The 18,926-nt window shown below is 48.2% G+C and overlaps 1 protein-coding gene across 5 annotated transcripts in view; it reads left to right on the top strand.

The window, feature by feature from the left end:
- The window catches only part of LOC128348179 (alpha-2-macroglobulin-like), a 93,072-nt gene that overhangs the window by 41,579 nt on the left and 32,567 nt on the right, over positions 1-18,926 (top strand). For 3 of the 5 annotated variants that reach the window (XM_053303879.1, XM_053303882.1, XM_053303883.1), the window contains 6 exons: positions 1,558-1,700; positions 3,249-3,398; positions 6,879-7,049; positions 11,977-12,070; positions 13,608-13,770; positions 17,481-17,712. In XM_053303879.1, coding sequence (XP_053159854.1) covers positions 1,558-1,700; positions 3,249-3,398; positions 6,879-7,049; positions 11,977-12,070; positions 13,608-13,770; positions 17,481-17,712 — 953 coding nt within the window. The remainder of the gene's footprint in view (positions 1-1,557; positions 1,701-3,248; positions 3,399-6,878; positions 7,050-11,976; positions 12,071-13,607; positions 13,771-17,480; positions 17,713-18,926) is intronic. The other 2 variants (XM_053303881.1, XM_053303880.1) reach the window with 2 other exon arrangements.

The raw sequence follows: 18,926 nt of genomic DNA, 5'->3' as shown, positions 1-18,926 counted from the left end.
TTTAAATTTTTAAACTGTTTTGAGATGATAGATTTAGGTGGTGTAGAAAAGTGACAAATAAATAAATGGGGAATTCTTTCCGATGTTACCCATAGAACATAAGAAGAGCCTTGCTGAATCAGGGCCAAGGCCTATCTGGTTCAGCCCAGTGGTCCACCAGATTTTATTTTATTTATTTATTTATTTAATGTATATACTGCCTGACTCCAAAAGCTCCAAAGGCATCTTTCAAAAAATGTCCCTGGGAAACCCACAGCCAGGAGGAGTTGATGGCATGCTCCCTTCCTGCTGTTTCTCCCCTGCCACTGATATTTGAGGCATCGTGCCTCTGACCCTGGAGGTAGCCTTTAGTGGTCAAGGCTAGTGGCCATTGATAGACCTTTACTCCTTGGGAGAAACACTGAAATTTATTTTCAGATTTCAGTTTCTTCTCCTTGGCAGGAACCCTGACATTGGCAGAGGGCTTAAGGCCACCTCCACCTCCAGCCTCAAAGACAGGATGCCTCTGAGTACCAGTTGCAGAGGAGTAACAGCAGGAGAGAGGGCATGCCCCTTTCAACTCCTCCCTGTAGGCTTCCACTTTTCTGACCCCAAAACCTGCCTGTGGCTTCCAATGGAATCTGGTGGGCCACTGTGTGAAACAGGATGCTCAACTAGATGGGCCTTGGGCCTGATCCAGCAGGGCTGTTCTTATGTTCTTATGTTCTTAACATCTGAGAATCCTCCTCAGTGGAGGTCTTAAAGGGGAAAAATCTACTCCATCTACACTCAGAGGCTATGTCACTATTGTACAGCTTTTAAAGTATACTGCTTTCTAGGCAGAAGGAAAAGAGACAGACACTAATAAGTATCATTAAAACATGCCACAACTTAATTAAAAGAGGAAGAAGATCCAAGGCCAGAAGAACTCACATCCAAGGCCACATCCAAGAACTCACATCTAAAGCCAGAAAAACTCCCTTTCACATAACACTAGAACCAGGGATCATCCCATGAAACTGATTGCCAGGAAATCTAGGACCAACAAACGGAAGTACTTTTTCACCCAACGCATAATCAACTTGTGGAATTCTCTGCCATGAGATGTGGTGACAGCCGACAACCTGGATGGCTTTAAGAGGGGCTTGGATAACTTCATGGAGGAGAGGTCTACCAATGCCTACTAGTCGGAGGGCTATAGGCCACCTCCAGCCTCAAAGGCAGGATGCCTCTGAGTACCAGTTGCAGGGGAGTAAGAGCAGGAGAGAGGGCATGCCCTCAACTCCTGCCTGTGGCTTCAAGCGGCATCTGGTGGGCCACTGTGTGAAACAGGATGCTGGACTAGATGGGCCTTCTTGGGCCTGATCCAGCAGGGCTGTTCTTATGTTCTCTTTCAAATTCTACTCTGGAGATATTCCAGTTTTAAAGAGGTAGGCAGAAAGAAGAGAGTTCAGCACGACCACTCAGGATTTTAAATGTCTTCTCAGTTGGCAGTCATGGGCAGATGAAGTTCAGTCAAATGTATCACACAGGAATTAATTTCCCCTCACCTTTCTCTTTCTGTGAATCTCTTTCCAGATAAAGGGACTTTTCTTCTGGATCTCTCTGTGGACATCCATATGGCTCCCTTGGCACGCTTGCTTCTATACACTATTTTGCCCAGCGGAGAGCTGGTTGCTCACTCAGCAGATTTCACCATCGAAAACTGCTTTGCAAACAAGGTGAGGCTGCCTCGACTCCCTACAACCCAGTGTGGGTATAACGCTGCTCGTCTCTGAACTACGGCCAAGAGATAAATGTGGGATCCGCAAAGTTTTTGCACAGGTTCTAAGCACCATCTTACTCCTTGTACAGATGCTTCTGCAGGCTTCCATGCTCCTTCCTATTATGTTCTTACTCTCTGTACACATGCTGAGCAGACGCCACACACAGTTTTCACAGTCCCATCCGCTGGCCAGTTCCTGCATTGTGAGAAGAACCCACCCTTTCCCTCAGTCACTGGAAAAGTATTAATGAAAAAGCTTGGAATTCAAGAGCTGGGCAGCAGCCAGCAGATGAAGCTGAAAAAATCATGTGAGGTCGCTGTCTGGCATGTGTACAGAACATGAAATCACAGTAAGGAGGAGCATGGAAGTCTCCAGGAGCATTGTACCACAAGTAAGATCATGCTTGGAACCTGTGTGAAAGTTTTGATCATCCAGGAGAGAAGCTATCTATGTGGTTGCCAAGAGTCCATACCAACTTGACGGCACTTAATCAGTCAGTCAGTCAGCCTTTATTGCCATCTGGGAACACGCTGGGTGATGCTCTCTCCTTGCCTTCCCAACCTGAATTCTCCAACCCCCCTTTCCTGGTCCATTGGAGTAGCAACTCGGTTCTATAATGCTAACCATGGTTGATGCTGCCTATGGTTCCCCTCTTAGCCAGGTTTGAACCCAGGGTGAACATAAGAACAGCCCTGCTGGATCAGGCCCAAGAAGGCCCATCTAGTCCAGCATCCTGTTTCACATAGTGGCCCACCAGATGCCACTGGAAGCCCCAGGCAGGAATTGAGGGCATGCCCTCTCTCCTGCTCTTACTCCCCTGCAAACCAGATGTGATGTGGATGGTCCATGAGCAAATCTCCCAGCATTTCTTTCTTTGCCCCAAAGCAACTGTAGGGACACTTGCATTTTATGGAGGCTGTGGTGCTGGGGGACATTGTATTGTATTGAACTGGAGATATTTTTGATTGGATCCTATCTGATTAAAAATTGCCCAAGGCTCACATCACATTGTTTCTGATTATTGGCCCGATAGGTTGCACAGCTCTAATACTTGTATACAAACAGGAGAGACTTATAGTGTGATTCCCACCCCCCCACCCCCGCCACAAAGGCCTCCTTGAAACCGAAAGGTCACCAGAAGGCTATTGTTGAGATAATTTGCTAATCTGGTATGTGCCAACCTGTTGGTTACTAAGGTCACTGACAATGGTGTAAATGGAGTTTTCCTGAGGGCAGGGATGAGTTGGCTTTGTGGAAATTTTACAGAAAAATTGCAAAACCAGAAAGTAGATGGCCAATCTGTTTCCAAGCATCTCAGAATGGGCATGAACAAGCTTTGAATGCACCCTGGTCCAGAGTCCACCTGAAGAAAATATTATCAAACATGTCCATTTCATTCATTCATTCATTCATTCATTCCTATGTAAACTGCTTTGGGGACAATGAATTATTTCCCATTGTGTGCTAATGAGTGAACTTCATAGAGGTCCTTTCTGTTTACAGGTGGAATTACAATTCTCAGAGCCTGAAGGCCTGCCTGGCAGCAAAACTCACCTCCATCTTGGAGCCTCCTCAGTGTCCCTCTGTGCCATCCATGCTGTTGATAAGAGTGTCTTTCTCCTGAGGTCCCGAGCTGAGCTCTCGCCTCAGACGGTGAGTCCAAGCTGCATGATTCCAAGGTTTTGTAAGGTGTCACAGAGCTGTTTTCCCCTGACCACTTTGGTGGCTTTAGGGCCAAACTTCCTTCAGCAGGAGGTGCTCCTCAGACAAATGTAATGGAGAGGTGGGGAATTTTGTAAGTCCTGGAGCTATTTTTTCTAATGCTGGGCTGCACAGCTTTGGCCCTCCAGCTGTTGTTGAACTACAAGCCCCATCATCCCTCACTCTTGGCCACTGAGGCTCGAATGGTGGGACTTGTAGTTCGACAACAGCTGGAGCGGCAAAGCTGTGCAGCCCTGCAAATGCCAAAGCGGGGAGAGGCATTTATTCATTGCACAGAAATACTTACTCAGCTTTTTTTTAAAAGGAAATTATCTCCGTTTATTTGTTATTTCTTAATTTATTTATTCATTCGATTTCTATACCGCCCTTCCAAAAATGGCTCAGGGCGGTCTACACAGGGAAATAATAAATAAATAAGATGGATCCCTAACCCCAAAGGGCTCACAGTCTAAAAAGAAACATAAGATATGCACCAGCAACAGTCACTGGAGGGATACTGTGCTGAGGGTGGATAGGGCCAGTTACTCTCCCCCTGCTCAATAAAGAGAATCACCCACGTTAAAAGGTGCCTCTTTGCCAAGTTAGGAATTTGACAAGGCATTGCTATTGGATCTTGTGTATCTCCAGGATTGCTTGTCTTCACTGAGTGGCAGCAGCAATTCAGAGTTTTAGTGATCTTTCCCAGCCTTTAGTAGTTGCCTCAGAAGAAGTCATTGTGCCTGAGGCAGGGCACTTAATGCTGTTCATCCACACCATGGTACCTCCTTTTTTGTGCATGAACTCTTCTCTAGGTTCATGCACAAATGCGAACACCTATCTCCTCCTCCATCTCCTCCTCCTCCTCCTCCACAGCAGCAACATTTGCTGTCACCACTTCCTGTCGGCACACACCATCCCGCCTCCTTTATATGCTGCTGCCCTATCATGCAAAGCGGGAAGAGGAAATGATTCTACTGCTCTTTCCACAGAATGGAGTGGATGTTCTGTAGAACACCTCCTGTTCTCTACGGCTCTTTCATTATTTCCTCTTCTGCTTACTCCTTTGCACGACTAGCCCAGCGAGGGAGGTAGAAAGATGCACGCTAGGCTAGGAGGTGGTGACTAGTGTTCTCTCTAATTTTTTTTCATCTCTGTGTGGATTGAGTTTAGTACTGGATGGCAGTAACAAGGCACTGTGTGCACACGTGCATTCAGAGTGGGTCCTTCCAACCTGAGTGGGATAGTACGCGGCCGTGTTTTATCGGGAAATTCTATTCACTGTTGCTTTTGTAAACCATTTGCTAAACATTCTCTAATAAAATTAACTGAGCGGACATTTAAAAATGTGTGAGCGGACACATCCGTGCACTCCTTAGAGGGAACTCCGCCAAGGACCCTCTCAGACAGCTCTTTGCAAAGCGGTTGTGTCATCGTGGTGTAGTGGTTAGAGTGCTAGACTAGGACCGGGGAGACCCGAGTTCAAATCCCCATTCAGCCATAAAACTAGCTGGGTGACTCTGGGCCAGTCACTTCTCTCTCAGCCTAACCTACTCACAGGGTTGTTGTGAAAGAGAAACTCAAGTATGTAGTACACCGCTCTGGGCTCCTTGGAGGAAGAGCGGGATATAATAATAATAATAATAATAATAATAATAAGCAGCTTGGAGGAAGAAGGAGGCCCTGAGATGATGAGCGGAGGCCCCTGGTAGGTTCGTACGGGTGAATGTGGTCCGAAGCGGACCGGTAACCAATGAAGCTGCTGCAGGATTCGCTTGTGAAGCGGCGTGGGCCCACGAGCATCCTTGCGGCAGCATTCTGGATCAGCTGAAGTGTCCGATACGTCTTCAAGAGCAGCCCCACAAAGAGTGCATTGCAGTAGTCCAATCAGGATGCTACCAAAGCATGAGTGGTTGAGGACAGGTCTGACATCTCCAAATAGGGTCGCAGCTGGAGTACCAGCCATTTGCCAGCTGCGGTGGCTGCAAATGTGTCAGTTGAGCTGCAGGGAGGTGGAGTGCAGCAATGGCAGCGAAACCCATCAAAACAATCTGAACACAGTCCACTGCCAACATTGCTACTTCACTGGATCTTCTGCATGAGAGGTCCAGGAGAGCTGGTCTTGTGGTAAAGGTAAGGTAAAGTATGCCATCGAATCGTTGTCGACTCCTGGCGACCACGGAGCCCTGTGGTTTTCTTTGTTAGAATACAGGAGGGGTTTACCATTGCCTCCTCCCACGCCGTATGAGACGATGCCTTTCAGCACTTTCCTATATCGCTGCTGCTTGATATAGGTGTTTCCCATCATCTGGGAAGCATACCAGCGGGGATTCGAACTGGCAACCTCTGGTTTGCTAGTCAAGTCATTTCCCCGCTGGGCCATTAGGTGGCTTGTTCTTGTGGTAGCAAGCATGGATTGTCCCCTTTGCTAAGCAGGGTCATCCCTGGTTTGTATTTGAATGGGAAACTACATGTAAGCATTGTAAGATATTCCCCTTAGAATATCTTAACTCTGGGAAGAGCATCTGCATGGCTGCATGCATAAGATCCCAGATCCCCTCCCTGGCAGCATCTCCAAGATAGGGCTGAGAGAGACTCCTGCCTGCAACCTTGGAGAAGCCGCTGCCAGTTTGTGTAGACAATACTGAGCTAGATGGACCAATGAATGGCCTGACTCGGTAGAAGGCCACTTCCTTTGTTCTTATGCATGGGAAGCTGGTGCTCTAGAGCCAGGTCATGGGTCCCCCTAAGTTGGGCATATCCTGTTACTTCCACCTCTCAGGTATTTTTCCCCCCTCCCAGTAAATCTTCCACTCCAAAGAGCTGCTATGGTTCCAGTGCAGAATCCTAACCCCTCCCCTAGAGAGGATGAGGGCTGGGCTAAAGGGCTGAAGCACAATCACTCATATCTCTGAACAGATTGATGTGATAGCATAGCAGAGCCAGCATAGTGTAGTGGTTAGAGTGTTGGGCTAAGACTGGGAAGACCCAAGTTCAAATCCCCATTCACAGCCATGAAACTCACTGGGTGACTCTGGGCCAGTCATGTATCTCTCAGACTACATGTAAATAAATAAATATTTCCGTTTATTGACTGCTTTTCATGTTGATGTTACAGTGTGTGATTTTATCTTTTCTACTGCTGGTTATTTATTGATGCATTTCAGGAGTTCTCAAACTTGGGTCCCTAGATGGTGCTGGACTACAGCTCCCATCATCCCCACTCACAATGCCCAAAGGCCATTATGACTGGGGATGATGGGGACTGTAGTCCAACAACATCTGGGGTAGACCAAAGGTAACAAACCCCGATTGCATTTGCTGTGAGCAGTCTTAAAAAATCTTCATTTGAAATTTCATTTCAGAATAAAATGAACACAAGTATTAATGTTTGCTTTAAAAAAGAAATGTTCATTGTGGCTATTTCATTTCCAGGTTTATGATTTGCTCCCTGTGAGGACCCTCAAAGGCTATAACTACAGGGGCAACAATATGGAAGAGCCAGACGTGAATCCCTGCATTTCCATGGAAACGATCCTTGTGAACGGCGTCCGCTACAGCCCAGTTGCTTCTTATGGTGAAGGTGATGCCTATGAAATTCTCAAGGTGAGCACTAAGAGGTCACTGCACTTGCAAGATGAGAAATGCCCATCCTTATGGCTAGCAGAGGGGTGTGTGTGTGTGTGTGTGTGTGTGTGTGTAGGGGCGGTCCTTTCATGAGGCAGAAGGGGGCAGTTGCCTCCGGCAGCAAATTATTGGGGCGCCAGCAGGGCAGCAAGATCCCCCGCTTTGCCACTTACCATCAGAGCAGCTCTTTGGGACTGACCTGACCCTTGAGAACCTTTCAAGGAGTGTCTCTCCTCACACTCCTTGCAAAGCGTGCAAGAAGCACAAGGAGAAGAGAGGAGGGTTCTGGCAACCTTCCCTCCTCCTTCCCTCTGTGCCTCTTTCAAAGTTACAAGGGTTGGTTTTGAAGAGGGGCTTTCCCCAAGCGGGCTCAAGAGGCAGGGCAGCATTTAGTGCCTCACCCCAGACGCTGCAATGCTTCGGAGTGTGTGTGGAGAGAGAGAAGATATGCATGCGGGTCATATTTGTTCCTTGGAGGGACCCCATACCAGAGGAGGCTCAGCCATCCAATTTTGAGGGTCATGCTTCATATCCAGAGCAAAGAAGTGCTGAGAGGAGGGCTTCTTGCGAAAGGAAAGGAAATCAAAAATCCCCCCTTGCCTGATGCAGACTAGCTTCCAGGTAGTCTGGAAGTGCTTTTGGTCTGACCCTCTAACAGTGCTGGCACGTCCCTGCTCTGAATGCCAGCCAGTGCATTTAGTACTAAAATATGTATGTAGTCTTTTAAAAGTATTTGGTCAAAATAGGCTGTATTTGAAGAAAAATTGGATTGTGGTGTTTGTGTGTGTGTGTGGGGGGGAATTGTCGGTCGATCCTGTCACAGTTCTTCTTCATAGCATGCGGTTTGGTCCCAAGAAGACTGACAAGTGATGTAACTAATTGGTCAGTGAAAGTCAAGGTCAGAGGTCAGCATTCTGAAGCAACTGCCAAAGCCCAGACACCCTGAAAGGGGCCCCTGTGGACCCCTGGCTCTCCTGATTGCTATGCAGTGGTTGTTCCTCCTGCCACTTCTCCGACAATGACCCTGGGTTCCATCCAGCCTGAGCTTCCTTCCTTGGTGCCATGCCACCCTTCGGAATAAGAACTCAGCATCTCGTTGCACTGTTTTTAATTTAGGATACTTATATTATCTAAATATAATATCTAAGAGAGCTCCTTCTTTTACATGATCCCCACCGCACGTTAAGCTCATCTGAGGAGGTCCGTCTCCAGTTGCCACCAGTTCGTCTGGTGGCGACGCAGAGGCGGGCCTTCTCTGTAGCTGCTCCTGGGCTATGGAATGCACTCCTGGCAGAAATTCGTAATTTGAGATCATTGCTGTCCTTCAAGAGGGCCCTTAAAACGTACTTATTTGGCCTGGCCTTCCAGGGTTTTAAATGATTAACTGTTTTAAATTGTTGCCCTGATTTTCAGGGCTTTTAGCTGTTTTATTGGTTTTATTGTGTTTTAATAGTTTGATTTTGATTTGTTAATTTGTTTTAATTGTTTTTATCATGTTGTGAACAGCCCTGAGCCATTTTGGAAGGGCGGTATATAAATCTAATAAATAAAATAAAATAAAATAATAAATAAAATTCTGCGTTTCAACAAAAAGTTCATAGCAAAAGGAGCCCAACAAATATATTTGAATGGAGATCACATTATGACTATCTTGCCCTTGGTGGTTGGGCAAAGAGCCCCTCCCCAGAAATAGCCACCCTGCCACCAAAGCCGATCCAAGGGCAGAGCAGATGACGACACCTAGGTAAGGCGGTTATGGCTGCTCCTGCCACACTGTGTTTCCCAGGGGCAGAGGTTTTCTCCCGGTTTTCTGTCTTGGTTTATTTAAACTGATTGCCAAGAAATTTAGGACTGACGAAAGGAAGTACTTTTTCACACAGTGGGTAATCAACCTATGGAACTCCCTGCCAGAAGATGTGGTGGCAACCAACAGCCTGGGTGGCTTTATGGTTTAGATAAATTCATGGAGGACAGGTCTATCAATGCAGGGGCGTAACTACTATTAGGCAAGGGGAGGCGGCTGTGTGGGGGCCCCCACGCCTCAAGGGGGCCCCCAGAGACAAGTCACATGACTATATATTGTGAAGTGTGTGTGTGTATCAGCGAGGGGCCCATTTTAAAATTTTGTCTCTGGGCCCACTCCAGCCTTGTTACGCCCCTGTATCAATGGCTACTAGTCTGAGGGCTATAGGCCACCTCCAGCCTCAGAGGCACGATGCCTCTAAATGCCAGTTGCAGAGGAGCAACAGTAGGAGAGACGGCATGCCCTCACCTCTTGCCTGTGGGCTCCCCAGAGGCATCTGGTGGGCCACTGTGTGAAGCAGGATGCTGGACTAGATAGGCCTTAGGCTTGATCCAGCAGGGCTGTTCTTAGGTTTTTATGTGCTTATGTTAACCTAAATGTACAAGTAGAGAATGGAGAAAACCTGGCTTGGCAGCAGTACATGTGACAAGGATCTTGGTGTCTTGGTGTCGAACATGAGCCAGCAGTGTGATGCAGCTGCTAAAAAGGCAAATGTGATCTTAGGCTGCATTACCAGAAGCATAGTGTCCAGATCATGAGAAGTAATCATTGCATGCTATTCTGCCCTGGTCAGACCTCATTTGGAATACTGGGTCTGATTTTGGGCTCTGCATTTTAAGGAGGATGTTGATAAACAGCAATGGGTTCAGAGGAGGGCAACGAAGGGTTGTGGAACCAAGTCCTATGAGGGAAGGAGGTGGGTATGTTTAGCATGGAGAACAGAAGACTGGGGGGAGATATACTAGCTGTCTTCAAATATCTGAAGGGCTGCCATGTAGAAGCAGCAGCAAATGTGTTCTCTCTTGTTCTTAGAGTGGGGGACTAGAACCAATGGGTCGAAATGACAAGGAAGCAGATTTAAGCTAGATATTAGGAAGAGTTTCCTAACTTCAGTAGTTCCCTAACTGCAGGGGCAGAGCCACACTTGAGCAGTAGGGTCCAAAGAACCCGGGCCACCAACGAAAAGGGCCTCCAGTGCCTGCTTTTGTGTGGGATGTCATGTGCAAAGGGGGCATGGCCCAATTGCCAGAGGGCCTGCCCTAGCCCTCCCAGTTGCATTTGATGCATTTATTTCCCTTCTTCTCCCTCGCTGGAGAGAGAGAAAGGGAAATAACACAGCCAAGCAGCAAACGCTGGCTGGAAATGAGCTCGGGAGAGCTCACAAGGTTCTCTAGAGCCTGGGGCATGCCCGCTTTGTGCATGGCCACGCCCCCTCCATGAGTGGCATCACGCGCACGGAAGTCACTCACAGAGGGACACAGGCTGCCCTTCCGCTGGCAATGCTCCTGCCTAATTGTCTGACAGTGGAACAGCCTGCCTCATGCAGCTGTGAGCTCTCTGCTGGTGGAGGTTTCAAAAAGAGACTGGATCGGTGTTTGTCGGGATGCTGTGGCACTGCAATTTGTTGGACTAGAAGAGCTCCAAGGTCCCTTCCAACTCTAACATTCTAGGATTTGGTGGTTCTAAGGGTGATATCCTAACTAGCATCCTTGTGCAGGTAGGTTGTGCTAGCACAAAGCTGTTGAGCCTGGAGTGTGTGTTGTGGGCTAGTGTTGCGCTAGCCCAAACATGTTTGTGCTTGTGCAGTAAAATCATGTGCTACCTGTGGCATGCCTCATACGTTTTTCAGGGAACGGCTGCACAAGAGTGCAAGACAGCAGTTTCTAAAATCCCTGTGATTTTGTGCAGCTATGCAGTCCTCTTTCACTAGCACCAAATAGTTCATAGCACAAGCACAGCTTGAGTTCAGATGCTGGCCGGTAAGTTTCATAATAAGGAGAATGCCCCTATTTCTTAACCCTGGGCCCCCAGATGTTGTTGGACTACAACTCCCATCATCCCCAGACATGATCTTTGTGGCTGCGGATGATGGGAGTTGTTGTCCAACAACATCTGGGGGCCCAAGGTTAAGAAACCCTGCCCTATACATTTCAAGCAGTCTCAAATGATGGGCAGGTGAGAACCTGCAGTTTAGAGCCAGCGTGGTGTAGTGATTAGAATGTTGGACTAGGAACAGGGAGACCCAAGTTTGAATCCCCGTGGAGCCATGAAACGCACTGGGTGACTCTGGGCCAGTCACTTATTTCTCAGCCTAACTTACCTCCTAGGGTTGTTGTGAGGATAAACATGAATTGTGGAATTCTCTGCCTCAAGGTGTGGTGACAGCCAACAACCTGGATGACTTTAAGAGGGGCTTGGATAACTTCATGGAGGAGAGGTCTGTCATCGGCTACTAGTTGGAGGGCTATAGGCCACCTGCAGCCTCAAAGGCAGGATGCCTCCGAGTACCAGTTGCAGGGGAGTTACAGCAGGAGAGAGGGCATGCCATCAACTCCTGCCTGTGGTTTCCAGCGGCATCTGGTGGGCCACTGTGCGAAACAGGATGCTGGACTAGATGGGCCTGATCCCTCAGGGCTGTTCTTATGTCCTTATGACCATGTGCTCTGGGCATCTTGGAGAAAAACCAGGATATAAATGTAATCAATTAATCAATCAATAAAATCCTGTCCAAAGTTCTGCTGTGTTTATTACAGCAGCTATTCATAAACAAGTAATCATTTCCTAATATAAATTTCCGACCTTTTCAAAATGATAGTTTGAAGATCAAATATAATTGTTTGAAGATCAAATATCAGATCTGATCCTGAAATAGTGTTCATTACAGGCAAGAACTCATTCCAATAGTCTACAATTGGTGAGCTTCACCCCAAAACATGGAGCAGGTAAACTCCCGCTGGAATGAGCATGTCCATCAGAAATCCCTTTGAGTGCTACGTACGACCTTCAAGAGAGTGGGTGTTTAAAGTTCTTTCTGACAGAAAGGATCTTTTATATCTATGCCTTATCAGATGTTCAAGAGTGCCTCGTTTTCTTATTCCGCAGGACTTCGGCTTAAAGGTTTTTAGTAATGCAAAGATCCACAAGCCCAAACTTTGTTACCAGACTCTGTATCGCAGAGGAGGTGGATTCGAAGTGGGTAAGAACTTGAACGGAAGTGGAGGTGGTGTTGTGGTCCCCAAGCACTAGACATTACTTCAGTCTGTGGTTAAAACCAGAAAAGAAGAGCTTTGGAAATCCAAGGGCAATGATCAGCCAAAAAGTCTCTCCCTCTCTTAGGGCTTTGATGTGGCACCCAGTCCTCTCTTGAGCAAATAGCATCATTACAAGGAGGTGAAATTTTTTGGCAGGAAGACTCTCCAGGGTATCTCTCCAGAGATACATGCCAGGGCCATGTATCAGATGCTTCAATCTTGATGAATTTGCAAGGCTGATTGGGTGTTTTCATTGTGCGTTAGAGCATTGCCCAATTTATGTCTGGCGTAAAAAAAAATCCACTTTTTGCATCTTTTTTGCGGCGTGGGGGTGGTTAATTTCAATTTGCAGTATAGCCTCACAGTGAACCCTTGGTATAGTCTGCTGCCTAGAAATGCTCATGGTGGTTTATGTAGCATTTCCACCTATTACTGTTATTACAAATATCCATATATCACTTCTCAACAAACAAATTATTGAAGTGAGTGACACAGAAAAGGAAGTAAGGTGGCTCCTTATCCCAAAAGGACTCACAATCTAAAAAGAAACATAAGGTAGATACCAGCAACAGACATTGGAAGCATGCTGTGCCAGGTCCTCTGACACACAGATGTACATTATTATTAATTATTATTATTATTAATTCAGTTTCTATACCGCCCTTCCAAAAATGGCTCAGGGTGGTTTACACAGAGAAATAATAAATAAATGAGATGGGTCCCTGTCCCCAAAGGGCTCAGAGTCTAAAAAGAAACATAAGAGAGACACCAGCAACAGTCACAGGGTTCTGCCCTGTTACTTGGAAAGAGGGCAATTGCTGATTGACCCATGCACATTTGGCCGACAGCAGAATTGCCTCAAACAGCCACCATCAATCAGACATCACAGATGCCTCAAACACAGTGGCTGGCACACTGCTCAATGTCTCACAAGCGTTGTGGTGGAACATGAGCCAGCATGGTGTCGTGGTTAGAGTGCTGGACTAGGACCAGGGAGACCCGAGTTCAAATCCCCATTCAGCCATTAATCTTGCTGAGTGTCTCTGGGCCAGTCACTTCTCTCTCAGTCTAAAAACCTACTTCACAGGGTTGTTGTGAGGAGAAACTTAAGTATGTAGTACACCACTCTGGGCTCCTTGGAGGAAGAGCGGGATATAAAGAATGTAAATAAACTAACTAAACAAACAAACAAACAAACATGAGTGCAGTTTGTGCAAAATGTTGTGCAATTGTAGGACGTTATTGCCAATGGCCTACAGTCACATGGCCTGCATTTGTGAACTGTCTGAAGCTGCACAAAAGTGTGCACGTCCAATTGTGCTCATGTTCTGCTACAACCCGTGTGTGGAACATTGGGCAGTATGTCAGCCGCTGCCATTCAGTGGAAGCATTTCCACCATCCAGAGATAACCAGGCGTGCATCAGTCATCCTCGAGTCTGGAAATATGCGTATAGCTCAGACATGTCCTTTCGTCCCCCCAGCCCACTCAGAGATGGAAGAAATGGTTTTTGCTGCTGCACCTGTAGCTGCTCGAATGAATGCACCACCCCATCATGAAGATTCCATTGATTTAGTTGATGTCGAAAGTGCACAGCCTGCCAGAAGATTCTTCCCTGAGACCTGGATATGGCAAACGCAGGCCATGTAAGTTGTATCAATGCTTTGGAGAGGAGAATGCGCACAGGTGGCCCTTTCATGTGGCGAGGGGAGGTGGTTGCCTCAGGTGGCAGGTTATTGGAGTGTGAGCAAGGCAGTAAGGTGCCCCCCGCGGCTGTCCTCCGAGCAGCTGCGTGTGAGAACCGCCGGGGGTCTGGCTGAGCCTGATGGGGCTGCACTGCCTAGCCTTGCTTTAAAACCCAGCCTTTAGCCAGGGTGAAGGGCTCGAGCAAGCCCTTAACCAGGACTCTGGGATCGTGTGTTTGCTGGGGCTATGTTCAGCCCCAGCACATACAGAGTTGGGCTCCTGGAGTGCTCGTCTCCTGGGGGAATCCCTCAATGCATTGCACATGTCTTGTGGTGCATTGTGGGATCACTGGAGGCCGGGACATGTTGTCCCGGCCTCCGGAGCTCTGCACTACGATACAAAGCACGGATCATCTGGGAGTGCGATCCGCACTCCCAGCAACATGGCAGCAGTCGTCTGGGGGGAAGGTGAGTTTAGCCAGCCTTCTCCGCCGCTTGCCCAGTCTTGTGAATGGCCCCATTCACTTGCAAACCTCCTCGGAGAGACATTTAAACCCCATGGCCAAATGGTGACCTTGTCCGCTGTTGATGTTGGAAAGCTGATGTAAGAATAGTTAGTTACATTTTTTACTTATTATTTGCTTATTTGAGCGACTTTTAATTCTGCCATCAGTTTTCTTAGATCTCGTAGGACTCTCACAACATGGCAAGTGAAACACCTTAAAATGTAAGAGGATTATGAACTTTAGAGAAGTTTCTGGATGTAACTTACAGCAGTGCTGTAAGCACTACAGTGACAGGTCTAAGGCTGTGCCTTGTCAGTTTGGCCTGGTTGTAGATAAGCGATGACATTAGTATCAGAAGTGTAGAAAGTGAGGTCATTCCCACAATCAAAAACTATGTTCTATTGGGCTTGGGAGCTGTGTGTGCTCCCAATTTTCAGTTGTGTGGAAGCAAGGTAGGAGGAACACCTGGGTAGCTTTTCCTCCTACTTTGCTTCCACACAATCAAAAACTGGGAGCACACACAGCTCCCAAACCTGGGTAGAATACAGTTTCTGATTGTGTGAATGACCTCATTGTATTATTGCTGTAGAACTGCACCCTCTAGATCAGGGATTCTCAATGTTGGGTCCCCAGATGTTGTGGGACCTCAGCTCCCATAATCCCCAATCAAAGGCCATTGGGGCTGAGGATTATGGGAGCGGAAGTCCAGCAACATCTGGAGACCCAAGGTTGAGAAACCCTGCTCTAGATCAGGGGCCTGAAATTGCTATTCTTCCGCTATTGTTGAATTACTGCTACTACAAATATTTACATGCTGCTTTTCAACACAAGTTTCCAAAGCATAGAGAAATCATAAACAAACAAACAAAACAGCAAGAGCATAGTAGTCTGCACTTGCCTCTCTGTACATAATGGGGCTATTGCCACGATCAGACAAAATTGGGCTAGGAGAGCCTAGCCCGATTTTGCCTGATCGTGTGAGCCACTGGGCTCACAGGCAAGCCCGGTGGCTCCCAGGCAGTTAACCGGCCTAAGTACCCCTCCCCTAAAACCGGGTTTGCAGATCGAGTGCTCTGCAAACCCGGTTTCTTTTTTATCGTGAGTAGCCACGCCGCAGCTCCACGCTGCGGCTACTCACGAGGAGACCCCTGGAGGGGAGGCAAAAAGCTGCCTCCCGGCTCCGGGGGTCTCGCTAGCGCAGGGCATGCTGGAGCTTCCAGGGGCCAATTGGCCCCCGCTCCCCCCAGCCCCCGCTGTCTCTGTCATGGAGCTGGCAATCGTGTGGGTGGCTGATCCGGCTGCCCAGGGCTCCCGCCCTGCTTGTGTGCAGGGAGAGCCGGCTTAGCCCGCTCCCCCCGCTCACTCTCCAAAACCGGGTCTCACTGGTCGTGAGACCCGGCTCTCTATCTATTTCATTAATCAGGGATGTAGCTATAACTGAGTGGATGGGTTCAAAGAACCTGGGTCCCCAGATCTACCCCTTTTGATTTTCTTCATTCTCTCTCTCACTCCAAGAAGACGCCGGCGGGAGGGGTGAGCACGGGCCCCCTCTCCCCTAGCTACACCCCGTCCATAACCTATTAATATTCCTGATTCCCCTCCACTGCCTTGTCCTTGAATGCCACAGCTCTTTCCCTTGGATTCTACACGTTGCACCAATGGAACTGGAGCCCTCTCCAGACGTTAGTAAGCGAAGTGGCACTCACAGGTGTAGCACCAAAAGCTGGTGGGAGGTTCCGCCCCGGCGCGATCACTCACCCCCTCTCTCTAGCTGCTCATGGTTAGATTGGCATCCTTGTGTAAAGGAAAATGCCAGAACTGTGATAGCTGCTGTTTTGGTGGTCAGCAGCCTGGCTGTGCACACAAACGGGGCCTTCAGCATGAGCGGGTGGGTTGGAGGGGGTGAGTGACAGCACCGGGGCGGGACTTCTGTCTTGCTTTCAGTGCTGTAACTCTGTGCGTTGGGTTTTTTAAAAACACCCGAATGAGCCTAGGACAGGGCTGTTCAACGTCCGCCCTCCAGCTGTTTTGGGACTACAGCTACCAGCTTCTCCAGCCACAGTGGCCAGGAGTCAGGGATGGTGGGAGTTTTAGGCTAACTTGGCATAACTCCTGCTAACGTGGCAGAGAGGCACCTTTTAACATGGTGATTCTCTTTATTGAGCAGGGGGAGAGTCACTGGCCCTATCCACCCCACCCACCCCCAGCACAGTACCTCCATTGACTGTTGCTGGTAACTATCTTGTGTTTCTTTTTAGATTGTGAGCCCTTTGGGGACAGGAGTCCATCTTATTTATTTGTTATTTCTCTGTGTAAACTGCCCTAGCCATTTTTGGAAGGGCGGTATAGAAATCGAATAAATAAATACATAAATAAAATCTGTAGGAGAGCCAAAGTTGAGCAGGCCCAAGCTAGGGTGTCCTTGTGTAACCTGTGGCACCCAGTGGCAGAGGGAGGCCAGAGGTGGCCCAGGTTCAGCCCGCCACCACGGCCCCCTTAGCCCTGACCCCAGATGCTGACATCAGACGCAGGGGGTGAAGGTTAGCCACGCCCCCTGTATCTGATGTCAGATGCCGGGGGCATAGTTTAGCTGACAAATGGGCTGCTCAGTCCTGTTCGCGAGCCAAATCATGTTTGCAGCGCGGCCAGAGTGGCTCTCACTGCCTTTAAAAGGCATCAGACATAGGGGGCGTGGCTGAGGTACGAGGCGTGGCCCCTGAGGGGTGGTGGCCCAGGTTCTTTGAACCCATTCGTGCAGTAGTGACTCCGCCCCTGGGTGGCACCCTGCTAACTGAGCAAACTGGCAGTAGTGATTCTCTTTATTGAGCAGGGGGAGAGCAACTGGCCCTATCCAGCCCTAGTACAACATCCCTCCGGTGGCTGTGTCCCTCCAGTTTCTGGTGTCTATCTTAGATTTCTTTTTTAGATTATGAGCCCTTTGGGGACAGGGAGCCAACTTTGTTTATGTATGTATGTGTGTGTGTGTGTGTGTATCTCTCTCTCTCTCTCTCTCTCTCTCTCTCTCTGTAAACCACTTTGGAAACTTTTGTTTCCATATAGGCTGGCGGCCATCACCTTAATGATGTGCTGCATAATTAATGTCCTTCTCACTCTTTTCTCTCTTGTGTCTCTCCCTGGCCTCGACATACCTCCTGCGTCCTACAGCAGCTCTGAACATGAGGTGGAGATACCAGTGACCATTCCAGACACCATCACAGAATGGAAAGCAGGAGCCTTCTGCCTGTCCGGAGAGACAGGCTTCGGCCTCTCCCAGCCCATCACCCTCAACGCCTTCCAGCCCTTCTTCCTGGACCTCACCATGCCCTACTCCGTTATTCGGGGTGAAGCCTTCGTCCTGAAGGTCACGGTCTTCAGCTATCAGCAGCATTGCATCAGGGTGAGAGATCCCTCCTTGGCCACTCCAGCTGCACAAAACAGACCTCTTCTAAGCTTAATCTATGCTTGGTTCCTTACTGTGCAAGGGGTGGATTCAGCCCACCCCCATCTATGAACTCCAGAATTTCCTAGCAGGAAGGAAGGAAGGTGGAAGGGAACTTGATGATGAATAGCCGAAGAAAGAGGCAGACGGGGAATACATATTTTATTTTATTTTATTTTATTTTATTTTTTATTTCTCTAGGTAAACCACTTTGGAAACTTTTGTTGGAAAGTGGTATAAAAATAGTTGTTGTGGTGGTGGTGCCATACCATACAATGTTCTGTTTGAGTTTTAACAGAGTGTACAGTTGTGCAAGAACAGTCTTAGACAATGGCGGAAGCACAGCTGCACGAGGGATGGGGATTATTTCCAATGGCTGGCCATCACATAACTCAGCATGATGGCTGGAGAAGAGCGTCTTGTGGTAGCAAGCATGACTTGTCCCCTTAGCTAAGCAGGGTCTACCCTAGTTGCATATGAATGGAAGACTACCTGTTTGAGCACTGTAAGAGATTCCCCTGAGAGGATGGGGCTGCTCTGGAAATAGCATCTGCATGCCGAAGGTCCCAAGTTCCCTCCCTGGCATCTCCAAGATATGGCTGAGAGAGATTCCTTCCTACAAGCTTGGAGAAGTCGCTGCCAGACTGTGTAGACAATACTAAACTAGATGGACCAAGGGGCTGACTCTGTATATGACAGGTTCCTATGTCCCTATGTTGCGCAGTATGTCAGCTAGGAAGAATAACAAGTGAAAGAAGGGAAGAATGAGAATGAGACATAAGAAGCAAGAAAAATGGAGGTGCCTTGCAAAGAATGAGAGAGAGAGTAAGGGATGGCACCAATATATTTTTTGTATAAGGTTATGAAGATTGAAAGGAAGCAGTGGCTGACATCTTGACGAATGAAGCACTGGCTCAACAGGAGGAGCACCGGTGCCTCTGAAAAGTTCACTTAATTCAGCACCGCTGCTGGCTCAGCAGTGGGGGCATATTTTGATGACTTCCCCTTCCCCAGGAAGCAACCCCAAAATATGTCCCCAAGGGTCACTGAACCCTCAGGGACATATTTTTGGATGACACACAAGGCTTCCAGGCAAAGAGTGGCTGTCTAAATTCCCCCACCCCCACCCCCACACACATAGCACCAGTGCAGCATTAGGCTCAACTTTTCAG

Source organism: Hemicordylus capensis, chromosome 2 (genome assembly GCF_027244095.1).
Source record: "Hemicordylus capensis ecotype Gifberg chromosome 2, rHemCap1.1.pri, whole genome shotgun sequence".
NCBI classification, from domain to species: domain Eukaryota; kingdom Metazoa; phylum Chordata; class Lepidosauria; order Squamata; family Cordylidae; genus Hemicordylus; species Hemicordylus capensis.
The sequence above is the reverse complement of the archived record's forward strand: the minus strand, read 5'-3'. Positions and strand labels throughout refer to the sequence as shown.